The sequence below is a fragment of the Alexandromys fortis genome, unplaced genomic scaffold (assembly GCF_014885135.2).
Source record: "Alexandromys fortis isolate MF-2015 unplaced genomic scaffold, M_Fortis_MF-2015_v1.1 scaffold_2_1_26212458, whole genome shotgun sequence".
Classification (NCBI taxonomy): Eukaryota; Metazoa; Chordata; class Mammalia; order Rodentia; family Cricetidae; genus Alexandromys; species Alexandromys fortis.
In genome coordinates this window covers 3,540,922-3,563,514 of record NW_026067930.1, presented here as the reverse complement: position 1 = coordinate 3,563,514, position 22,593 = coordinate 3,540,922, and the positions used below count along the sequence as shown (strand labels likewise).

At 42.7% G+C, this 22,593-nt stretch overlaps 1 protein-coding gene across 5 annotated transcripts in view; it reads right to left on the bottom strand.

Moving 5' to 3' along the window:
* The window catches only part of Ptk2 (protein tyrosine kinase 2), a 194,201-nt gene that overhangs the window by 21,217 nt on the left and 150,391 nt on the right, over nt 1–22,593 (bottom strand). For 4 of the 5 annotated variants that reach the window (XM_050144978.1, XM_050144974.1, XM_050144975.1 and 1 more), the window contains 4 exons: nt 14,423–14,534; nt 8,416–8,502; nt 3,844–3,981; nt 2,635–2,766 (listed from right to left, as the gene is read on the bottom strand). In XM_050144978.1, the coding sequence (XP_050000935.1) occupies nt 2,635–2,766; nt 3,844–3,981; nt 8,416–8,502; nt 14,423–14,534 (469 nt within the window). Of the gene's footprint in view, nt 1–2,634; nt 2,767–3,843; nt 3,982–8,415; nt 8,503–14,422; nt 14,535–15,085; nt 18,122–22,593 lie in introns of those variants that run through there. The other variant, XM_050144979.1, reaches the window with a different exon arrangement.

Here is a 22,593-nt window from a genome sequence, read left to right as displayed (position 1 = left end):
GGAGACTCAAGGTGGACATTACAGCCAGGGCTCTGGGGACATGTAACTCAGCTCTGCAGATGGACTATGCATGCACATAAGCTACTCAGAGACTGGAGACACCCTGCACGGAGCACAAGTGGGGCCTTCACCAGAACTCACCATGTGCTTCAGAATGAGAGGTACAGTGCATGCACACAATCTCAAAGAAAAACAATCCTGTAGAATGCAGGCCCCCTGAGCCTTCCGATGAGAATTCCCCAACTCCCTCAGGAGATCAGCACGGGTCACATCTGGCTAAGCCAGTCCCATGACCCCACGTCATTACCCACGCTCTTCCCACTGCCAGGAATGTATTTCCTGTGCCTGTTTGCTTTGCAAATTCCAGTTTCTCTTTCAAGGCTTAGCTCACACATTATCTGGACTCTGCTGTCTCCCCAGCACTACAGGGGGCACAGGGCTCCTCTTTTCTTTTGACCTCAGTTGTTAGAGAAAGTGGGTGACAGCATTCAACAGTGATCAGCAGCAAACTTCTGCCCAATGGAGCCACATACACCACACCCGCACTGAAGCCTATCAAATTCAAATAATTTCATTTTTAAAAATGCAACAAATGTGCTCTCTCTCCCTCCCTCCAACCCCCTCTGTCTCTCTGTCTGTGTGTGTGTGTGTGTGTGTGTGTGTGTGTGTGTGTAAAATGGTGGAGAGGCTTTCTGGACCAAAAAAAAAAAAAAAAAGCTTAAGACATAAGTCAGGGAACAATTGGTGTATTCTAAATCACTACTACTACTACTACTACTACTATAGTTATTATTATTTTGTGGCATGACTTAAAATCTAGATCTGCCTTAACAAATTGAAGGTTCTGAAATGTAAGATATTTTTCTCCAAAGGGAAATAAAGTATAAATCCATGTGATGAGTGTAGCGAGCTGCGTGGAATCACACCTGATGGAGATGTATAATCAACTCCTGAGATGGCTAAGGCCTGACCTATGCTATGATCACGCAATGATTATCAGCTGCCTGCATATGCATGAACCTATGGACAGTGCCCACCTGGCAATCCGGGATTGGCAGCCCATGCCTACTTAAGGGCTGGGAGAGATTTGCCTGGGGAGAGAGGAAGGAGAGAGAGAAGCCTTTGCATTCAAGCTGGTGGAGCATGTTTTAATCTGTGATCAGTGTTAGAACAAATAGCTAGCGTGCATGAGGCTCTTTATTCAATTGTCAAGACAGCGCAGAAACAACCCCTCTCAAAAAAAGAAAGCTATAGACAAAGAATGAAATTTTCAGAGTATTGCTTGAAACCACTGCCTTACAAAACCATCACTGGTTGATTTAAATGCTTCCTGTCATAAACTTCAAGGAGTTTAGGGCCAGGACTAAATTCTGCCCTCTCTGTACCTTGCCTATTAACATAAAGTACAGCACTAAGGTGGTGTCTTAGGTTTCTATTTAAGATAAAACACCATGGCCAAAAGCAACTTGGGGAGGAAGGGTTTATTTTAGCTTACAACTCTCAAGTCAGGCTCCACCTGGAGACCATGGAGGATTGCTACTTGTTCCCCATAGATTGCTCAGCCTGCATTTTCTTTTTTCTTTTTTGGTTTTTTTTTTTTTTTTTTTTTTTTTGCGACAAGGTTTCTCTGTAGCTTTGGTGCCTGTCCTGGAACTAGCTCTTGTAGACCAGGCTGGCCTCGAACTCACAGAGATCCACCTGCCTCTACCTCCTGGGTGCTGGGATTAAAGGCGTGCACCACCACCGCTGGCTTCAGCCTGCATTCTCACAATCATTCAAGACCACCTGCTCAGGTATGGCACTACCCCAAGGGAGCTATGCCCACTCACATCAATCATTATTAAGAAAATGCACTACAGAGTTATCTACAAATTTTATGGAGAGTTTTCTCAACCAAGTCACTCTTCCCAAATAACTTTAGCCTGTGTCAGGTTGACAAACAACAACAAAAACAAACAAACAAAACAACAACAACAACCTAATCAATGCCGGTGACATTGGTAAATAATGACTCAGCCAAAGCATAAGGACCCAGGTTTGGGTTCCCCAGGTAAAACTACTAACACAGACTTTGGAAGCAGCAGGAACCCTGGTTCTTTCCAGTAACATTTTTTCCTAAGGCTGGAGAGGAAGAACAACAAGTCTCACAGGCTCCAGTGCTGAGGCAAGAACACAGCAATTCAGAAGGATCAGAAAGAGAGCTCTCTGTCACTTAGAGACTTCTGAATGGGACTGTCAGCAAGAGGTGCCTGAAAGACCATTCTCTTCAAGGTCCAGATGCATCTGTCAGACACACTGCAGCTGGGACAGGAGGCAGACAGGACTTGCAGCCATGTTAGCACACTTCTACAGGGCTGAGATACAATGTTTTACCTTCACACTAACATGGACTCTTTTTGTTTCAACAATGTGGTAATGGGGAAAAAAAAAACTCAAGAGAAATCTCTGAGCTACAATACACTACAAAATTTTAGAAGTGGATTCCTAAAATATCATCAATAATAACAAACAGCCTATGATGGCAAGGGTTTGGGACCAGATGTAAAGTCAGTCTTTAGCTTCTATTAGAAATGGAGTTCTGCAGTAGTGTGTAAGGTACACTGGGATGGGGCTGACTACTCTGCACAGTGTTACCAGAAATCGCTCTTCCTTCTCCAGCCAGCGCTGGTCCTCTTCCATTTCCTGCTGCTGCCGGATTAGCCGCTCTTCCATCAGATGAGGAGGAAGCACCTGTCCCATTCCTCGAAGGTCCAAAGCTGCTGAGTCCTGGAAAGGACAATGTCAAGAGAACATTCAGTTTCCTGAGTTCATTCTCATATTTCCACTTTGTGATGTGGGTCTTTCAAAACTCTTAAGCCAAAGAGTCATGGGCACAGGGCCTCTCAAACTCCAGCCACCAATTTGAAGGCTGAGATTTACTATGTCTAATATTCACGTGTTTTGGCTGCTTCTAAGAAACAGTCCATGCCAAGAAACATGTTTATATAATGTACACATTTTATATTTGCTAAACGCTACTGATATATTTAAAGAGTAGTGTTATAATCTACAATTTGTAATGGGCAGCACATATATGTCTATATATGTATAGATAAATTAAAGGTTTAGAACTCAAAGAGCTTTTGTAAAGTATACAATTGAATGTCATTAAAATTAAAAAAAGAAAAAAGAAACAGCCCAACACACCAAAGAATGTATTAGCACTAGTAGAAACACAAAACTAGAAAAGACTGGCTAGGGGCATGTTTCTCTTTCTGATTTTTTTTTTTAAGATTTATTTAAGATTTACTGGTGTTTTGCTGCATGAATGTCTATGTGAGGATGCCAGGTCCCCAAGAACCAGAGTTACAGACAATTATGAGCTGCTATGTGGGTGCTGGGAATTAAACCTAGGTCTTCTGGAAGACCAGTTAGTTCTCTTAACTTCTGAGCCATCTCTATAGCCCCCTACATTTTGCTTTTATTATTACTATGTATGTGTAACCATACATGCGGATCGAGGTCAGAGGACTTCAGGACTTGGTAATTTCCTTCCACAGTGTGTACTGGGGATCAACTCAGGTTGTCAGGCTTGCTCAGATAGTGTGCTTTTATTTGCTGAGTCATCTCTTCAGACTTTGTTTTGTTTGAGATAAGGCCACCTGGTTAGGTAATCCAGGTTGGCCTGGAATTCACTCCTCCTTTGTCATAGGGAATTCTTGGTATGGACTTAAAGTGGATAAATGGGGTATATAGGTTTTAGAATTAAATAATCACAATCAAGCAACTTCAGATTTATAAATAACAGGTGACTTAAACCACACTTTGTCTGTTAACTGGCTATAGCCAAGAACACCCCAATACCTCCACACTGGGCTGCCACACGGACATCTCCTGAGGTCTGTGATTCCATAATTCTGTCTGGTCCAGAAGGGATGCCTGACCTGGGTAAATGCTGCCGGCCATTGCTGGGATTCCATGGGAACCTGGGTAGCCAGAGACCTGTGAGTGATTCAGAAAGCAGTGTAAGCTTCTGATAGAACAGAGTTTCTGCTAGATACACGATGCCAAACAACTCCTATCAAGGAGAACATACACAGTAGGCAGAACAGGCTCCAGAGCAGAGCTCTGATTCTCTGAACATGTCTATTCTCTGACCTGACAAAAAGTACCTTATAGGTGTGCCTCTAAATCATGGACACAAATGGAGACTCAAATTATCTGGATGGGTCCAATATAATCATAAGGGTCCTCAAGCATAGGATGAAACCAGAATACTGAGAAATGATCAGGGAACCAACACTGTCAACTTTGAACTTGGAATAAACATGGAAGAAAGTAACCAGGGGCTCAGAAATAAAGGAAGCTGTCAGGGCACACAAATGAAGGTTTTTTTTTTTTTTTTTAATTTGTTTTTTTGAGACAGAATTTCTCTGTGTAGCCCTGGCTAGCCTTGAATTTAGAGACCCATCTGCCTCTGTTTCCTGAGTGCTGGGACTAAAGGCGTGTCATTATTGCTCCACTGAGTTTTGTTTTTTAAGATAATTTTTTTACTTCTATTATTTTAAAACTTACATATGTGTTTAAAAACACACATATAGATGTGTTTCTGTGTGGGTGTGTCCATCAGAACATGGGTGCTCACATCAGATCCTCTTGAAGTTGGAGTGACACAGAGTTGTGAGCTGACTGATGTAGATGCTGGGAACTGAACTAGAGTCTTCTGCAAGAGCTCCATGCTTTGAGGCATCTTTCCAGTCCAGAAATGGGTTCTTAAAGAAACTTTCAGGCAAGGTAATTTTCTGCTTCTGTATTAAACAATGAATCTGAACATATCCCAGGAGATAAGGAGTTAGTTACTTCTGTGGCTAGAGTGCTAGCTCAGTTGAAGGTTGCCTCACAAGCATAAAGACCAAAACACATGTAAAAATGCAGAGCATGGGGGCTGGAGAGATGGCTCAGAGGTTAAGAGCACTGGCTGCTCTCCCAGAGGTCCTGAGTTCAATTCCCAGCAACCACATGGTGGCTCACAACCATCTGTAATAAGGTCTGGCACTCTCTTCTGGTGTGCGGGCATACATGGAGACAGAATGTTGTATGCATAATAAATAAATAAATCTTTAAAAAAAATGCAGAGCATGGTGATACAAAGCTGTAATGCCAGCAATACAATAGGTGTTCCTGGGGTTTAGTGGCTAGTCAGTTTATGCTAATTTGTAAACTCAGGGCCAATGAAAGGAGGAGGCAGATGGCATTTCTGAAGGTGATACTCAAAGATGTCCTCTGACCTCTATATAAACTTGCATACATATAGCAAGTGTGCATGGAACCCTCCAGCCCAATACATCTCCCACATTCTTTTTTTTTTTTTTTAAATAAAGACAGGATTTCTCTGTGTAGCTCTGGCGGTCCTGGAACTCATTCTGCAGACCACATTGCCCTTAAACTCCAGGTCCACCTATCTATCTCTGCCTCCCAAGTACTAGGACTAAAGGCATGTGCCACCACCACCCAGTTTCACATTATACACTCTTAAAAGAAGAAATTATTTTATTTTGTAATTTGTACATCATGGAAATTGGATATGAGGGTAATAGGAGCTCCAGAATATAGTTGTTTCATGTTCAGCTTAAGAATTTTCCTTTTCTATCCAACTCAAAACCATGCCCCAGCAAGAGCTATAGCAACCATGAAATACCTACTGGGCATCATGGTGAAAGCATGTAATTCTAGCACTTGGAAGCTAAGACAAGAGGCCAAGATTTTGAGGACAGCCTGGGCTTTAGGGCGAGGGCCTGTCTCAAACAAACAAACAAAACAAAACCCCACCGGATATGGTGGCACATGGCCTATAATCCTGGCACTTACAAGCCAGAGGCAGGAGATCAAAAGTTTGAGGCCAGCTTCAATTACAAAATGAGGCCCAGGATAGCTTACAGTTACATACTGAGATCCTGTCTCAAAAATCCCAAACATGCCAGGAGTGGTGATGCATGTCTTTGATCCTAGCACTTGAGAGAAGCAGGCAGGAAATCTCTAGGAATGGACACTATGAGTGCCAGGTCAGCCACGGCTACATAGTGAGACCATCTCAAACCCTGCAAAATTCCAAACTCACTCCCAAAGTGAAAAAACAACAACAAAAGCTGGGCAGTGGTGGCACACGCCTTTAATTCCAGCACTCGAGAGGCAGAGGCAGGCGGATCTCTGTGAGTTCGAGGCCAGCCTGGTCTACAAGAGCTAGTTCCAGGACAGTTTCCAAAGCTACAGAGAAACCCTGTCTCAAAAAACAAACAAAACTACAACAAAATTCCAAAATGCTTTTCTCAGTGAACAAGGGGCTGATTGTGGTGAGAGAGGCCATGTCTTCTATTTCAGAGAGTGAGGATTATAGGAGAGGGACTCGGTGACAAAACCCAGAGAAGGAAAGCAGGCTTCCTGAAATGGTTTCTCTTCAACTGAGAGAACAGGGAGCAGACTCAGGATGCCATCATATGGCCAGAGTTGCCAGTTACTTGGTGAAATGAGATAAACGCACGATGAAATTCACATTCCCAAACATCAACATGTCCTTCAGCAAAGGATTGTCTACATTTAGGTATCCGGGCTATGGCAAATGCTCAAACTCCCCAGAAATAGCATCTAAGTAATAACAATAATAAAAAAAATTCCTATCGGATACAAGTGCTATGCCACTGTTTATATATATATATATATATACATATATATAAATGTATATGTATGTGCCTACTTGTCTGTATATTCATCACTTGCGTGCAGGTATTAGAGGCCAGAAGAGGGGGTTAGATTCCCTGAAATTACAGTTGTGAGCACCTGATGTGGGTACTGGGAACCAAACCTGGGTCCACCGCAAGAGCAGTTAAGTGCTTTTAATTGCTGATCTAGCTCTTCAGGACCTATAGCAGCATTTTTTTTTTTGATTAAAAAGTACTATATTATTAAAAGAACTTTCAGAAATTTCTTTACGAAGAAGAGGTTCTGTGTAACTTATTGCAGTTTCTAAATAATCCTCAGGGGCTTTCAAAGTAGCAGGATCAAACACTTACAAACATGTCCTCAAGCCTGTCCAGTTTCCTGCATGCCTGCGAGGACACATAGAACTGATAGCTACCGCGAAAGCAGGTGCTGATGCTGTCTATTTCCCCTTCAGGGTCAGCTGAGCACTGACGTCCAGAAGGGTCAGGTAGGCAGGCCCTGCTCTTCTCCAGGGTAGCTATGCTGTATGCCAGCAGCTAGGGTCTCTCATCAGTCAGAAGTGTGTTTGCCTTCTTTAGCCTATCCACACACTTCCCACTGATCTCTGATCCTTGTCCTGGTCAGATTAAGCTTTTTTGCTGAGCTGGAACATACCCCACTATGCATCCTTTCGGGAGTAGAAGACTTCCTTTTCATGTTCTAAGTACCTAGATAATAGATGAATGAACTTGGGTACCTATTCTCCTTGCTCCTGGCTTTCATACAGCAGTGTCTCCCAATACCCAGACCTGATTGATCATCCCTCAACTGGTTCCTAGTGATGGGAATCTTCTTTGGCTCTACATGAGAATCAGTGTATAGAGCTGTACACAGAGCCTGAAACTTACCCAGTACCCATTGTCCTAGACTACCACAGACTTACAGCCTTTTGCTTTCTAGTAAGAAGCAGTGCCTACCTTCTCCCCTAGTGCCAGCTAAGCATTTTTTTTTTTTTGTCCATATTGGCCTGAGAGTCCTTTATGTAAACCTGTTCTCTGGAACCCTTGAAATATTCTTGGTAAACCTTGTAACAGACAAAAAACTGACCTCTCAAACACACACTCCACTTTACTTACATTAGATTTTATAACACGCAAAACACACCTCTGCTAGCCAGGTAACAGAGACCAGAAGGGCTAGGCTGACTGGCTGGGAAGGGCACAAAGATGCCCTCTAAAGAATGGGGCCATGGTATGTATATAGACACTGGTGTTGGCATTCGTCAGCAATGGGGCCTATCCAGGGGTTCAATGTCACTGAGTGTCCTTCTGCTCCTGGGTGGCTGTTCCAAACCCAGCACTCCTCCACACACTCATCAGCAGGCTGTCTATCTCATCTGCCTTCACTTTATTTTTGTGCTTTACTTTTGTCTTCTGGAAAAACTACAGTTCACTATTAGCTCTGCCTTGTCCCTTAGAGGCAGGTTGAAGACAATGGATCTAAGTACAACCACAGGTGCTGGTCTGCCTGCTTTAAGATGTGACTGATGAATGTTGTGGGCCTGTGGGAGATTGGGAAGGCATGAAAGTCAAGGCAAAGACCAAGATGACTAGTTTCTTAGCCTCCATTCATGAAAATAAGAAGACAAACCAAAAAACAGAAATGAATTCAAGCTTCTTCCCACCACATAAGTGCTGATGAGCCAAGTAACATGTTATATATCTGTGACAACTCATATACCTGGTAGTGATTGGTCTGGACCATGTGCTGTGGACTGGGATAAAATCCTTCACTGGACCTTGGGCTAGGATAACCAGGTCTGCTGGGCTGTGAACAAATGAACAAAGCATCGTAATGATGAGTCTCCTGATTCTGAAAAAACAATGTCTCACAGTAAAGATATTGCTAATACAACTCGGTTGAAAAGAATAATCAAAGGAACCCAATAGACTTCAGCAAGGGAAGAGTCTTCAACAACTGATTCTTCCCACAACTTACCTGACAGTTAACTTAAAATGATTCACAGTCTAAATTTAAGAGGTCAAACTGTAACAGCATTAAAAGGGAACAGGAATCTTTTTTTTCTTTCTTTTTCGAGACAGGGTTTCTCAGTAACTATAGAGCTAGTCCTGGAGCTTGCTCTGTAGACCAGGCTGGCCTTGAACTCATAGAGATCTACCTGTCTCTGCCTCCTGATGCTGGGACTAAAGGCATGCACCACCACTGCCCAGCAGGAATAAATTTTTTCAATGGGGAGGAGGAAAGGTGTCTTAGTTATGACACTAAAATCTCAATGGATAAAAGGGAAATCAAATATAAAATTTATATAATCAAAATAAAACTTGTGTTACGTGTAGCCACATAGGAGAAAAGCCAAGCTGAAGACTCAGGAACTCAGAGCAACAGAGTTTCCACAGGTGAATATTAAAATAACAAGCCATCTAATTTAAGTGGACAAAGCTGGCAACACAGAACAGACCCAAAAAGACTACAGACTGACCCCAAAACAGATGCCCAGCACCTTTGGGCAATTTCAAGCCACAATGAGTGACTGTATTATGACTTCCAGGATAGTAATAAAGAAGACACAAATAAAAGCAAGAACAGCAGAGGAATTAGCGTAGCGCACTGACGCTAGAAACATAAAATGGAGCAGCTGATAAATAGAGCACTAGGCTGATCCCTGAGAAAACAAAACATAGAATTACCATAAGATTCAGCAAACCCACCAGAGAAATGAAAAATTAAGCACACATAACAGCACACATGTGTTCTTAGAACGCTGCTCGTAACAGCTAGAAAAGGGAAGCAATATTTGCCAACTGATGAGCGGATAAACAAAATCAAAACCAGGAAGATAGTAATTAAAAGATTGATGTATTAACTGTGTGGAACAGGCTCCTGAAGCCAAGATGAGGCAACAGTAGTATGATAGTATCCACTTAAATGTAGAAAGTAGCATGTAAAACACATGAAAACCACACACTTGTGGCTTATGCAGTGTATCCTGCATACACCGAATGGATCATTCGGCCAACAACAATACTGTAAAGCTATAGCACCATCCTTACCCTCTTGATAGGCTCAGAATAGTCAGGTGCTGCAAAAAGGCTCACACAGTCAACAAAAGTAGTAACCCCACATCTTCTGTGGTATAATTCTACTCTGTAACAAATACATTTATACCTCACCAAATAAAAACTAACATGAAAGAATCATCCTGAACAAGGCAAAACCTCTACTAAACATCATAAAAGTCAGTCATTCTTTTAAAATATTTTTGGACTTTTTTTATGTATATGACTGTTTCACCTGCGTATATGCATGTGCACCATGTGCGTGTCTGGTATCTCTGTGGGTAAGAAGGGGGCATCAGCTCCCCTGGGGCTGGAGTTATCTATGAATGTGAGCTGCCATGTGGGTGCTGAGAATCAAACTCAGGTCCTTTCCAAAAGTAGTAATTGCTCTTAATTCCTGAGCCATCTTTCCAGCATGAGTCACATTCTTAAAGCAAGTAAGATGCTAGGGCACATCTGCCTCAGGCCTCTAAATGTACCAGTTTCCTTCTTCGGCCTTGTGCTCCTGACAGGTAGGTGAGACAGGACAGAGCCATTTTCTCAAGCTGTGTCACTCGCTAAGCACTGTGGATGAGCAAGCTCTCTTTACTACCGCTTTCAAGGTAAACCTGGGTTATCATACAGAAAAGCACAGAAGTGAGGGGATTTTTGATTAATTCTATCTTGTAAAGGAAGGAAAGGGACAAAAAGGTGATGATCAAAGCTGGAACTGGCTGGTATTTTCCCTCAGGGGTATGCAGGACTCTGTGAAGAGTTCTGTTGGCCACAATTGCTGTCACAGAAATGAAAGCCTAAGGGGTGATTCTAGGCAGTGAGACAGAACCAACTCTATTGTGCATATTAACACAATTGCCACTTTGCACAGTTCATTAATTACCTTTCTAGATTACTGGTGGTTATAAAGAAAACCAAACTTTACACAGCAACTAGAAATGGTTCTTTGTGTGCTGGAGATGGAACCTGGTCCACATGTCAGGAATGTGCTTTACCACTGAGAAACACATCCCCAGGTAGGAAAGCCTTCCTCCCCCCAATTTTCAGCACAATTGTGAATATTCTTTCCTAATACCACACCTCAAATCACTAACCAAATGTTTCTTAAAACTAAGGGCCAGCGTGAAATCTCATCAGTAATCTGCTACATTAAAATCTGTAACTCTGGCCTGTGTTTTTTGAGATAGGGTCTTGATACATAGTCCAAACTGTCCTCAAATATGATTATCTTCTTCTACATTAGCCCTAGGATGTGGAATGACAGACATGACCTCACCTTGTTTCTATCTTAGATGGTCTAGTCATCATGTGTGATTCAGTCATATTTCCCAAGCCATCCAGAAAGCACTGGTTCACTAAGCTATACAGATCATCTCAGTGTGATACATTATAGAAGGCAGGACATACATGTTTCTGTTGTGAAACACTGCCCTTTAAGCAAACAGTCACCTTTATCGGGGTAGCTGTGACTACTTGTATAAGCTCTTTAATATCTGACTTGTTGACATACCTTCAAACAATGGGTTGACAAGAGTCATAGACTCTTACCTGAGAAACCAGCCACTCCCTCTGCACCTTCCTGCCAGGTATATATAATTCAGCTCTAGCTGCACATGGCCTTAGAGAATATAGCATGGAAGATTAACTGAAGCAGGGGAACTCCAAGCTGCAGCTTCCATGATGGTGAGAGACTTGGCACACGGCTGTTCTGCGGTGATCCATGCTTCTATAAGCAGCCCCTCCCCATGCTCTGCAAGATCAATAGATCACCTGGTCTAGCAAGCTGAACTTGAACACTGAAGCCCTCTCTGAACTGAACAGAAGTCTGGCTGTATCTCCCAGGAAGTTAACACAATAACTTTTTTTTTTTTTTTTGGTGTTTCGAGACAGGGTTTCTCTGTAGCTTTGGAGCTTGTCCTAAAACTAGCTCTTGTAGACCAGGCTGGCCTCAAACTCACTCTGCCTCCCAAGTGCTGGGATTAAAGGCGTGCGCCACCACTGCCAGGCTAACACAATAACTTTTAATAATCGCATATTAATGTTGCTGTGATACCTTCAAAACAGCCTATCAACCTGGAAATATCATGGTCAAGGTGCTAAGTCACTCAAATTAGAATTTTTGATTGAAAATTAAAGTTTTAGGAATGATTTTCACTGAACTGAGGGTTTTACCCCTTTGCTTTTTGAGAAAATGTCTACCAAATCCACCAATCTGAACATGTTCTTCTTCTGCATGCTAGACAGGCTTCACTCAACACTGCACCACTTCATCAGAGCCATTCTTCCATAAACTCTAAGCTTTTCTTAGTGTTGGAGCATGGTGGTGGTGGGATATGGTATACACTGATGAAGTTTGGTGACAATGACTGATAGCCGCACTCATGCAGCTGTCAAAGCAGTAAAACAGGAAATAATTCCTGGTGTGACTAAGATCCCAGCTTTGATCTCAAAGGCCTATGAAATAGTTCCACGAGTGCATGAAGCTGTATTCCAATAAAAGTGCAATGAAGTGGATTAGGGAGCATTTACTGACCTCTGTTTTAAACAAATAAATAGGGATAGGGGGAAAGAGAATCATGAAGAATGCCTCAGAATGTGAATTTGGAAACACCACCAGTGAGAGAATTGAGTACACACAAGATGGATACTTAAAAATTTATGAGCTAGTCTTTTTACTTAAGATCTAAAAGAAGTCAAACTATCTCTACCACATGAGCCTAATTTAAAATAAATCTGCCAAAATGAAACTATTAAAAACCAACACAAAAAAAATAAAAACCAACACAGCCGAGCAGTGGTGGTGCTCGGGAGACAGAGGTAGGCAGATCTCTGAGTTCGAGGCCAGCCTGGTCTACAGAGTGATTTCCAGGGCAGTTAGGGCTATTACACAGAGAAACTCTGTCTTGAAAACAAACAAACAAAAAGGAAACAAAAACAAAACAAAACAAAAAAACCCAAACCAAACAAACCAAGAAAACCAAAACCAAGCAGATTATTAGGAAAAGTTAAAGATACCTAGGCACCGGCAGTCTGGACTCTGTGGCAGAGCTACTCTTAGAGAAGTGCCACCTGGTGCATTTCCAGCGTCTCCAAGAGGCGAGAGTACTAACACCTCCGTCCTATAAACTAAGAGAATGAGGTTTAGAATAATGCACCCTGGCAACAGAGTGTTACTAGTCAAGCCTCAGATGAAGAGACTTGCTTGACCCCAGGCCTGAGAACTAAGTGAAGAGATTTCTCTTGCTTCCCAATATGGGACTATGCTGCAGCTGACACAGAATTAAAGCAGGAAATTGGGAGGCTAAGGCAAGAGGCAAAAACCAAAAATCCCCAAATCAAATTAAGACAAAAGAAAAGAAAAACTCACAAATGGTAAACAGCCCAGGAAGGGCCATAAGTTCTAAGATGAAGTGTTGGTGTCTTTCTGTAAGGAAAAAAGCTTTGTTCTTAAATTGGAAACAGTATCTGGTTCTTCAATGCCTGTTTCAAAGTACTATCCCCTCAGGTGGTAGGTTTTGCCCTCTGTGAAGAACTGGGTCCATAAAGCTCCTTGTGGACTGAGCTGAGTTCATCACCTATACTCACACTTCATCTATGCTCACTTCCGGGTTCACTACTTCACAGCTCAACATGGGATTACCATGATTTCAGAAACCATTATAAAACACCTGGTGCAATACTCACACAGTTCCTCTGTAACCAGATCCCCACTTTTCAAAAGAAATGAAGTGGTCAAACTATATTTTTAGCTAATCAAGTGTATCATATGCAGGAAACAGGTCTGAATTGGATTATTTATTCAAGTAGGTGTATGAAGAGTCTACCCCATACAAAATCAAAGGGAAGCGAGAACTTTTTCCTGTGTGCAAAGTGATAAAGGCCATCTCGGTCCCAAACCTCAACTGCTACCCAGCCATTGTAAAATGGCAGTGGCTTTCCTCCCCCAGATTAAAGGAAAGAGAAAACCTAGAGATGATAAGAGAAGGTCAGGTTCCATGTCATGCCAAGCACGGCACAGGCTTGAGAGCAAACCCAGCACACCCTCCAACACCTAGCCAGCAGCCACAACCCAGAAGCAGCACATAAAGCTCGAGCAAAACCAAAGCAAAAGCGGTACAGGTGGGTGGAAGTGTGCTTCATTGAAATAAAGCAAACCCTTAGTGCCATGGCCTAGTCTGGTTCTTTTCCCCCTAAGACAGGGTTTCTTGTAGTTTTGGAACCTGTCCTGGAACTAGTTCTGTACACCAGGCAGGCCTCGAACTCACAGAGATCTGCCGGCCTCTGCCTCCAGAGTGCTGGGGTTAAAGGTGTGAACCACTACCAGCCCCTAGTCTTGTGTTTGAACCCTGACTATCTGTGAGGTCTGTACTTCTCTTGCCAACGAGAGGTAAGTCCCACCTAAGCTTCCAAGAAGTTTAGCAGCACCAAGAAGCACCAAGAAGAGGGAAAGGCAGTTTCACATCAAGTCTCTCATAGTCTCTGCCTTCCCCAGCTTCTACAGGGTGAGCTGCACATCGAGCAGTCTACAGAGAGGAGGATGCGTAACATTACAGTGCCTACTCCTTCCATGACTTAGCGGCTGGTCGCACAGACAGCAGTGTCTACTCCCACAGACTGCAGTACAAGAAGACTTAGTTCAAGAGAACTCTCAAAGCTGGGGCAGGGGTGCCAGCTACCTTGGGTGGTGCTTCGTCAGACCCTCCAGAATCCCAGGATACAGTCGCCTGTCTTCTGGACTCCATCCTCATTCGTTCTTCTTGCTGCACCTTCTCTTCCTCTAGGATTGTGCTGGAGAAACAACACACTGTGTTAAGGGGAGCAGACAGCCAATCACCCACCCCACTCATCTATGGGATACCAGTTAATCTCAGTAAAAGATAGTCACAGAGAAAAGAGCCTATATACACAAGGGAATCAGGTTTCTAACCCTACACAAAAGGATTCTAGAACAGTCATGGTATAAACTGGCAAGAGCACTTAAATAACAGCCAAAATTAAGAAAGAGAACTGGTAAGAAAAAGACCCTGGTGAGACAAAGGCTGAGCAAGATGAACTGAATGCACACTGGGATTTATTCTGTGCAGAACAGGACCCCGAGAGTCCAAGCACCTCTGTATCAAGTAGCTACATGTCTCTGGCAGACTGCGTGAAAGCAGACTCCCACATAGCTCCGACTCACCAGCACATGGAGATCAACTTTGCAAGGGGCCAAGATCTCCCGACTAGCTCAGTATAATAGTATACTAACTTTTATATCAAGAAAACAAGGAAAACTGCAACAGTACTTACAGGTGCTTCTAAAGCACTGCCTGTTCTAAGCTGGAAAAACCCCCACTTACCACCACCAGACTGCACTGCGGCCTCCCTGGCAATGCGGGCGGTGTCTCAGTCCTGGCTGTGTGCCATCCTGTAAAGGCCTCAGAATGCAGCCCAGGGAGCGTGGCCAGCCCCCCTAACTCCCCACCGCCTCCTTGGGACTCGGTAGGTGGCAAGTCTTTAAATCTTCGTCTTAACTGTGGCAACAATCAGTTCTTCCCTCCATGCCTGCAACCTGGAGTCCTAATAATGAGGCTCATTCACAGATTCTGGCCCTTGGCAGCCAGATACAGTGAATAACCACCCAGAATTACTCAGGAAATAGTGACATCAGCTGCACAGACTCCTTCTAATCTGGGAATCTGCCTGACTGTTTAAAAAGACATTCCTGCCGGCTAGAGGCTGGAGCCTGCTCTTCTCAGTCACCTCCCAAATCAGGAACAGACAGACAAAATCATTCCATAGCTGGCCTTGAGTCAGCAAGCCATCACTGCATGCTAAAGGTTTTCTCCTCAAAGGAAATGGGACTGCTCTCAAAGAAAAGATCCACTGCCTCTTTAAAAAAGTTTCAGTCATGAGGCCCATCCTTCCTCCAAGAAGACTCTGATTTCCTTTTGCATCAATTAGGAGGAACAGTGAAACAGACACATACACACCAAGTTACCTTTAAATTTAAAAAGTTCTCAGTAGCACAGGATGCACCTTAGTGGAAGAGCACTTGCCTACAAATGTACAAGGCCCTGGGTTCAATCTTAAGTACTCCCTTCTCTTTACATGCCCTGGGTTCAATCTTAAGTACTCCCTTCTCTTTACAGGCTATCCTAGAGAGCTCTGAAACCTGAGAAACTTTTTTTTTTTAAAGCAGATAAAACTATGACAATTGCTCATCAAGTAATTTCCCCAGCAGTCAATGGCTACCTTGTCCACAAGGATCAAAATACAGTTAATGTTTGAAGTATAAAAGGGCAATCATGTCTTGGCAAATTCATCCACATTCCTATCTCTAAGTCTGCAGTTAACTTTCTCAGGCCTGCTACATAGCCTTTGACATGTTCCTTTAAGTGCATTGCCACACGCAGAACATGTGTGACCTCAGCAAGAGCTAGTATGGCTTCGCTGGGCTTCATGAGCTCCCTAGTGGGAATATAGGCAGCTCAACTTAGTTTCCCAGATCACAGCCTATGCAAGGCTAAGGGAGGGTGTGTGTAGGGATGAGTGGAGACCTGTGGACCTCTGTAGAGTAGGTCCTTGTCTGGGAAATGGAGCCCTAACCTGGGCTCATAGCCGATTAGAGACCATTTTCTTGGAGGTGGTCAACGGGATGGAGGCCCAGTTTGAAACCAGAGAGGAGCACATTCTGGTAAGATCTCCAGTCTTGCTCTCTTTCACCAACACCAGATAACAGATCCTGATACGTTATAGCTTAAAACACCAAAAAGCCCAACAAAATCAAGATAAAAAATTTAACAAAAAAACTTTAAAGTCCTTTCTTCTACTTTTTTTTTTTTTTCCCTAAGTCAGGGTTTCTCTGTGTTGCTTTGGAGCTAGCTCTGGAACTAGCTCTTGTAAACCAGGCAGGCCTTGAACTCACAGAGATCTGCCGGCCTTTGCCTCCTGAGTGCTGGAATTAAAGGTGTATACTACCACTGTCCAGCTCTTCTACTTCTTGAACCAAACTAAAATATAGGCAGACAACAAGAAGACTAAGTGGGACCTTTCTTCCAAGCAATGGAAAGTTCCCATGGCCTTCTATTTTACATGCTTTATGAAATAGGTTACCTGGTCTACTGTCTACCTACCTGCTGAGACCTCAAATCCCACCAGGCCAGCTCTTCAGTTTATGGTTACTGCCCCTTTCTCTGAACACCTTGAATGTACTGCCTAAATCTTCCTTTCAGTGTAAGATTTCTGTGTTAATCCATCATGGGTTAAACCCTTCTGGGCAACTAAAGAGTATCTGCACACTAGTGGAGGCTCCAAAGTGTGATCAACCACGTCAGACTTTTGTCTCCAAGAGTGCAAAGATAGCTGAGAAGCTATTTATTCCATCTTAACATTCACTCTCATACCAGAAATAGCATTTCAAATGCTCCTGAGAATCCATAACTTGTTGTTCAGAGAAGTCAGGAATATAAATAAACGCTAAAGAACTGTTTGACGTTGGGTGGCTAGCCCACAGATGGGGCCCCTACAGAGTTACTCTCTGCAGCTGCTAAGAGTCAAGACAGCAAAGGAGGACGTGTAAGGTCATGGAGGTCAAACTGCAGCATATTTTCCCAAACTCACAATATTTTGAATAGTAATACATTCCACTGAGAGGCTTTTAGCTGCCTAATGTACATGGGCAATGAGCCATGACTCTCCTGGATAGAGGTTTACAAGTTGTTAATTTGCAAATGAATGAAACAAGAAAGCTGAGACTTGTCACTTAAAAAAGCTGATGATTATGCCTATTTATTTGTGGGCCACAGATAGGAAAAGAGGAAGGGGGAAAGGAGAATTTTATTTAATATTAAATTTAATTCTTGTTTTCCTCACTTGAGAAAAGTCCAAAGCAGCCAACTCCCTGTCAAGGCCACAGAGACTATAAGAATTGTTCTTTCTTTGGCTTCACAACCCCACTGGCAGGCAAGCACAGCAATCTTATTTTCACCTTCTGGAGCAATCAAATGGACGGAGAACAATGAAGTGGTCTGCTAGGCCCTTGTTTCCAGGACAAAAAGCCAAGTCTCTAGCCAAAGATGTTGCACAAATGGTGAAGGCCACTCAGTATTGGTAGCTGGGGTACAAATTCCTTGGTTGTCTCAAAGAAAAAAGGCAACAGTGGGGAGCTATTCTCCCTAGCAAGCTGTTCCATCATGCACAATCAAGAGCATCATGATGGGGAAACACAAGACTGAAAGACAAAAACATACAAATAAATCCAAATCGTTTCTATTCTCCTCCTGCCTTAAAGCCACTAGAAAATAAGGAACTTTTATACCTCCTGTTCACTCTTTTGTGATGCTGGAGATAGAACCCGAGGCCTTGCATGTGCCATCCTTGGCCCCACTTCATCTCTGTAGTATCTATCCGATGGGTTGCTATGGATTACTGTGGTACAAACTCTTCTCTTTGAAATTATAAAACATTTATTTTTAAAGTTAGGAAACACTTTGCTTTATTTAATATGGGGAAAAAGTTTTTTATTTTTATTTTTTTTTAAAAAAAGGATTGAACTCTAATCACCAAAACAAAGGGTTGGGATCACAACATTTGCTTTGGATACAAACTCAGTCTGGGTCTGTAGTTATTTAAGTGGGTCTGAAAATACCCAGAGAAAGAGCAGCAGTAAATCCATTGGGGAAGGTTAGAGAGAAGGGCTTGCTCTGGCAAGTTCACAGGAACAGCAGTTCTGAAACATAATCTCGTACAGTTACTAAACACTGCCTCACCACAAAGGAATGGAGTTGACCTTTCCACAAACCGGGGGTGTGCTTGCAGGAAACAAGTCTACAGCTTGAGCTGGGCTTATGTGAGCAGACACACTGCTCCAGCAGTGCTGGCACCTGGTAACTAACTCTTCTCAGATGACGTAACTTAAACAATGAGAAACAGGGTCTGCTGTTTGCTTGCTGTATTAACCACCTCAATTTTTTTCTAATTAAAATTCTTTTATTTTATTATTTTTTTGTGCATGGGCATGTTGTCTGCATGTATGCCTGTTTACCATGTGTATGCTTGTGGAGGCTAGAAGGGGATGTCAGGTTAATTGGAATTGGAGTTACAGATGGTTGTGTGGATGCTGAGAATTGAACATGGGTCTTCTTAAAGAGCAGACAGTGTTCTCAGCTGCTGAGCTATCTCTCTATAGCACTATTATTATTTTAAAAAGCTCTTCTAATAACATCTTATATGGCACAGTATCTTTCTGGTTTCAAGTGTGTCTGAAAGTTTTTCTTGGACCCAGATTATTACACTGGAACTCTGAATAGAAGAAACAACTGTGTGGTGGCTCAGAACAGCCAGCAGTGGCAAGAGGCTGACCTTAGTAGCTAGGTAGATCCAGTTTTTCAAGGCAGACAGCTAAAAGGTGGATCTGCGCCCTCTGGGCTTGAAGAACCAGAGTGCTGAATCTGGAACAAACAGCTGATTGAAAATGAAGGAGGAATCTCAGAAAGAAGGAAGTTGGAAAGTCATGCTCGGTTGCTGAGTAGACATTTTGGCAATATCTCTGACAGAGCCTAGAGCTAGCCATAAACACAGGAACTCCAAGCAGCCCAGGAGGGGCTGAAAGAGCAAGAAAACTGACCTGTGATACTCTCATTCACAGAGAGAGTTGGTAATGTGAGATCAGCCATGGTAATACTTTCTAACACATTCTAAATATTCATAAGAGGAATGTAAATGAATCTAGAATTTCCACAGCCTGTTAGTCATAATGTCCAGGATGTAATTAATCTAGAATAAACATGAAAATGTCACACACACACACACACACACACACACACCCCTTTTGGGCACATATGTGGATATGTAGTATATGTGTGTACTCAAAAACATGCAAAAGCCAGAGACTGATAGTGAGCATCTTCCTCAGTGACTCCCTACTCTATAGTATGGCAGAGTCTCTCTTTTTTTTTAAACATTTATTTATTTATTTATTTATTATGTATGCATATAATATTCTGTGTGTATGCCTGCAGGCCAGAAGAGGGCACCAGACCCCATTACAGATGGTTGTGAGCCACCATGTGGTTGCTGGGAATTGAACTCAGGACCTTTGGAAGAGCAGGCAATGCTCTTAACCTCTGAGCCATCTCTTCAGCCCCCTGGCAGTCTCTTGTTGATTCAGCTAGTCATCTTATTTGTTCTGGGGAGTCTTGTCTCCCTCTTGTATACTGGGAGAACAAGTAGGCTACTGAACCCACCAATACTTATTTGATTGTGTCTGGGGCTCTAAACTCTGGCACTCACATCGCAAGTACCATCTCTCCATCCCTGTGACCCTGGAGAACCAAATAAAAACCTTCAAAAAACTGAAGGAAGTAGACTCTAAAGAATTCTGAGGCAGGATCCTAACTGCTGGGATTAAAGGCATGTGCCACCACCACCTGGCCTTAATTAGTCTTATCAATAAACACCTGGAGTCAGATATCAAGTGTAAAAGCTGAAAGATTAGAAAAGGAAAGCAGCAGCTACAGTCACTTCTTACCTCTACAAATTCTCAGACCGAATGGGGAGGAGGGGGCTAAGATCACGTCTCTACCCGCCTTATATTACTGTCTCTACCTCCCTAGTGTTGAGATTAAAGGTATAAGCTTCCCAAGTGCTGGAATCAAAGGTGTGAGCCACCAGAACCAGGCTCCAACAGCATAGGGTAGCCTTGAACTCCTGTTCTTCCTGCTTCCTGGTCTGAAAAGACAGTACTTTAAGCATCTGCTAACCACGTGATATCAAGGTAGTAGAATAGCTTACACCAATGGCCTCTGATGGCCTCCTAGTTGTAGCCTATGCTCAGGTCAAGTGCCTAACTGAAGTATTTTGTTTGTTTATTTTTTGGAGGGGAAAAGGAGTTGAGACAGGGTTTCTCTTGTACAGTCCCTGGCACAGTCCTGGAACTCACTCTGTAGACCAGGCTGGCCTCGAACTCAGAGATCAGCCTGCCTCTGCCTCCTGAGTGCAGGGATTAAAGTGGTGCACCACCACCGTCCAAACTAATTACAGTTTTAATCTTTTGGTTTACAAACCATCTGGGACAATGCTTACTCCCTCAGCAAGGGCAGCAATAATGGTTTATGGCACAATGTTAAGGTTAACACAAAGTGGTAATAACCATCACTTTTTGACGTGACTATGAAATTCATTGCAGAGGCCAAACCCTTGATATCAATACATATGCTCTTTTTGAAGTTCTCAGTGACAGACAGCAGCTCAGAATACACGCTTCCTTACTTAGCGGGTACTTGCTCTTTACAACATAGAATTCCCGGTAAATTGTTCTACATGCCACTCTTCTTACTTTGTGTGAACAGGGATTGCTTAGAAATATGTGACAGTTTCCAAAGGTTAAAAACCAGAACAAAACCTAAAAGAAGAACTACTGCCACTACAACTCAAGTTCTGCTCACTGCTAGGAGCAGTGCAGGTGGCATGTTCATTGAAAACTGTCAATGTCAACCTGTATGGAGCACATGTACAGCCCCAAGCTTGAGAGCATACACAGCTGACAGCATAGCCTCCTGCTCAAACACTGCTGCATTCATGAGTTACTAGTCTTTCAGCCCCAAACTGAAAAGCACCCCAACTTCCAGTGCTGTGGAAGCACATTCTACTCCTTCAGCCAATAGCCTTTAAGATACCAGCCCACTCGGGCGTGGTCTCTTATAGTTTAAAAAGCAGCAGAAACCTGCACTTGCTCTCTTGCTCTGTTCCTGTTTGGGCTCAGAGGATTGTTGTTTAGGATGGTGATCTGTAAGTTTTCCCTTAAATAAATAACCCTTTTATTATCCATTCTTCTGAACTGGTGTGGGATTGTTTTATCCCACCAGTTCCACCATCAACAAGATGGTCAAATTAAAAATGGTGCATTCACCATTCAAAAACAGGACTCTATATATCAGTGACAATGGCATGGGGTGAAGAGACAGGATTATGGAATACTACAGATAACCACACAGCTAAGCTTGAAGTGAAAAACCTTAAACCTTATGTGAGCGGTGTGTTTATAGAAGCTATGGTACAAAGCTAGACTGATAGTTTTGCTTGTCTACTGCCCTCATTGTCTAGAAAGGACTCAAGGAACTGACTGTGAGCCAAGCACACTCACAGATGCTCTTTATTATGTGGCACAGACACTTCATTCCAAGATGTCATTGCTAGAAAATGCTCATTTTGAGCAGAAGCTCCAAAAGCTATTTATTATGGTTCCTTGGCACAAAAAAAGATTTTCCAATACAAATGTTTAATGCATATTATATCTGCCAGTCACAACAACAACAACAACAAAATGCTGGGGGTTTATGAGAAATTTTACTGAACATGTTAAAATACTGCCATTGAGGAACTGTTCATACCTTATAGAAATGCCAACAGCTAATCTCATTCTGCATCCCCATGGGTTCACACCATGATCATGGAAAATGACTCAAAGAAAATAGCTTCCTTGGATCTCAGATACCCGTTCAAAAAAATCTGGCCCAGAAACCTTGCTAAGCATTGGCTGACAAGCACCTGCAGGTGCCCTTCTTAGCTCTCACAGTCACAGGGAATGCACAGGTCAGTTATGAACAATTCACTGATGAATCTGCTCAAAGAGTTGCTTGAAAGTAGTTGAGGGGCTATATTTGGGAAGCATTTGACTTAGTGTGGTAATGGGCTACCTGCTTCTTTAATAAAGCTTTGTAATAAAAATGAAACAAACCTCAACAGCAGAACTCATTTAATTATTGTGACACATTGCTCATAAAAACCTAAGCAATAAACTGTATTATAAAGTACATACTATAAACGTTTTATGTTAGTCATAGTACAAATGTTCCAAAGGTGAAGT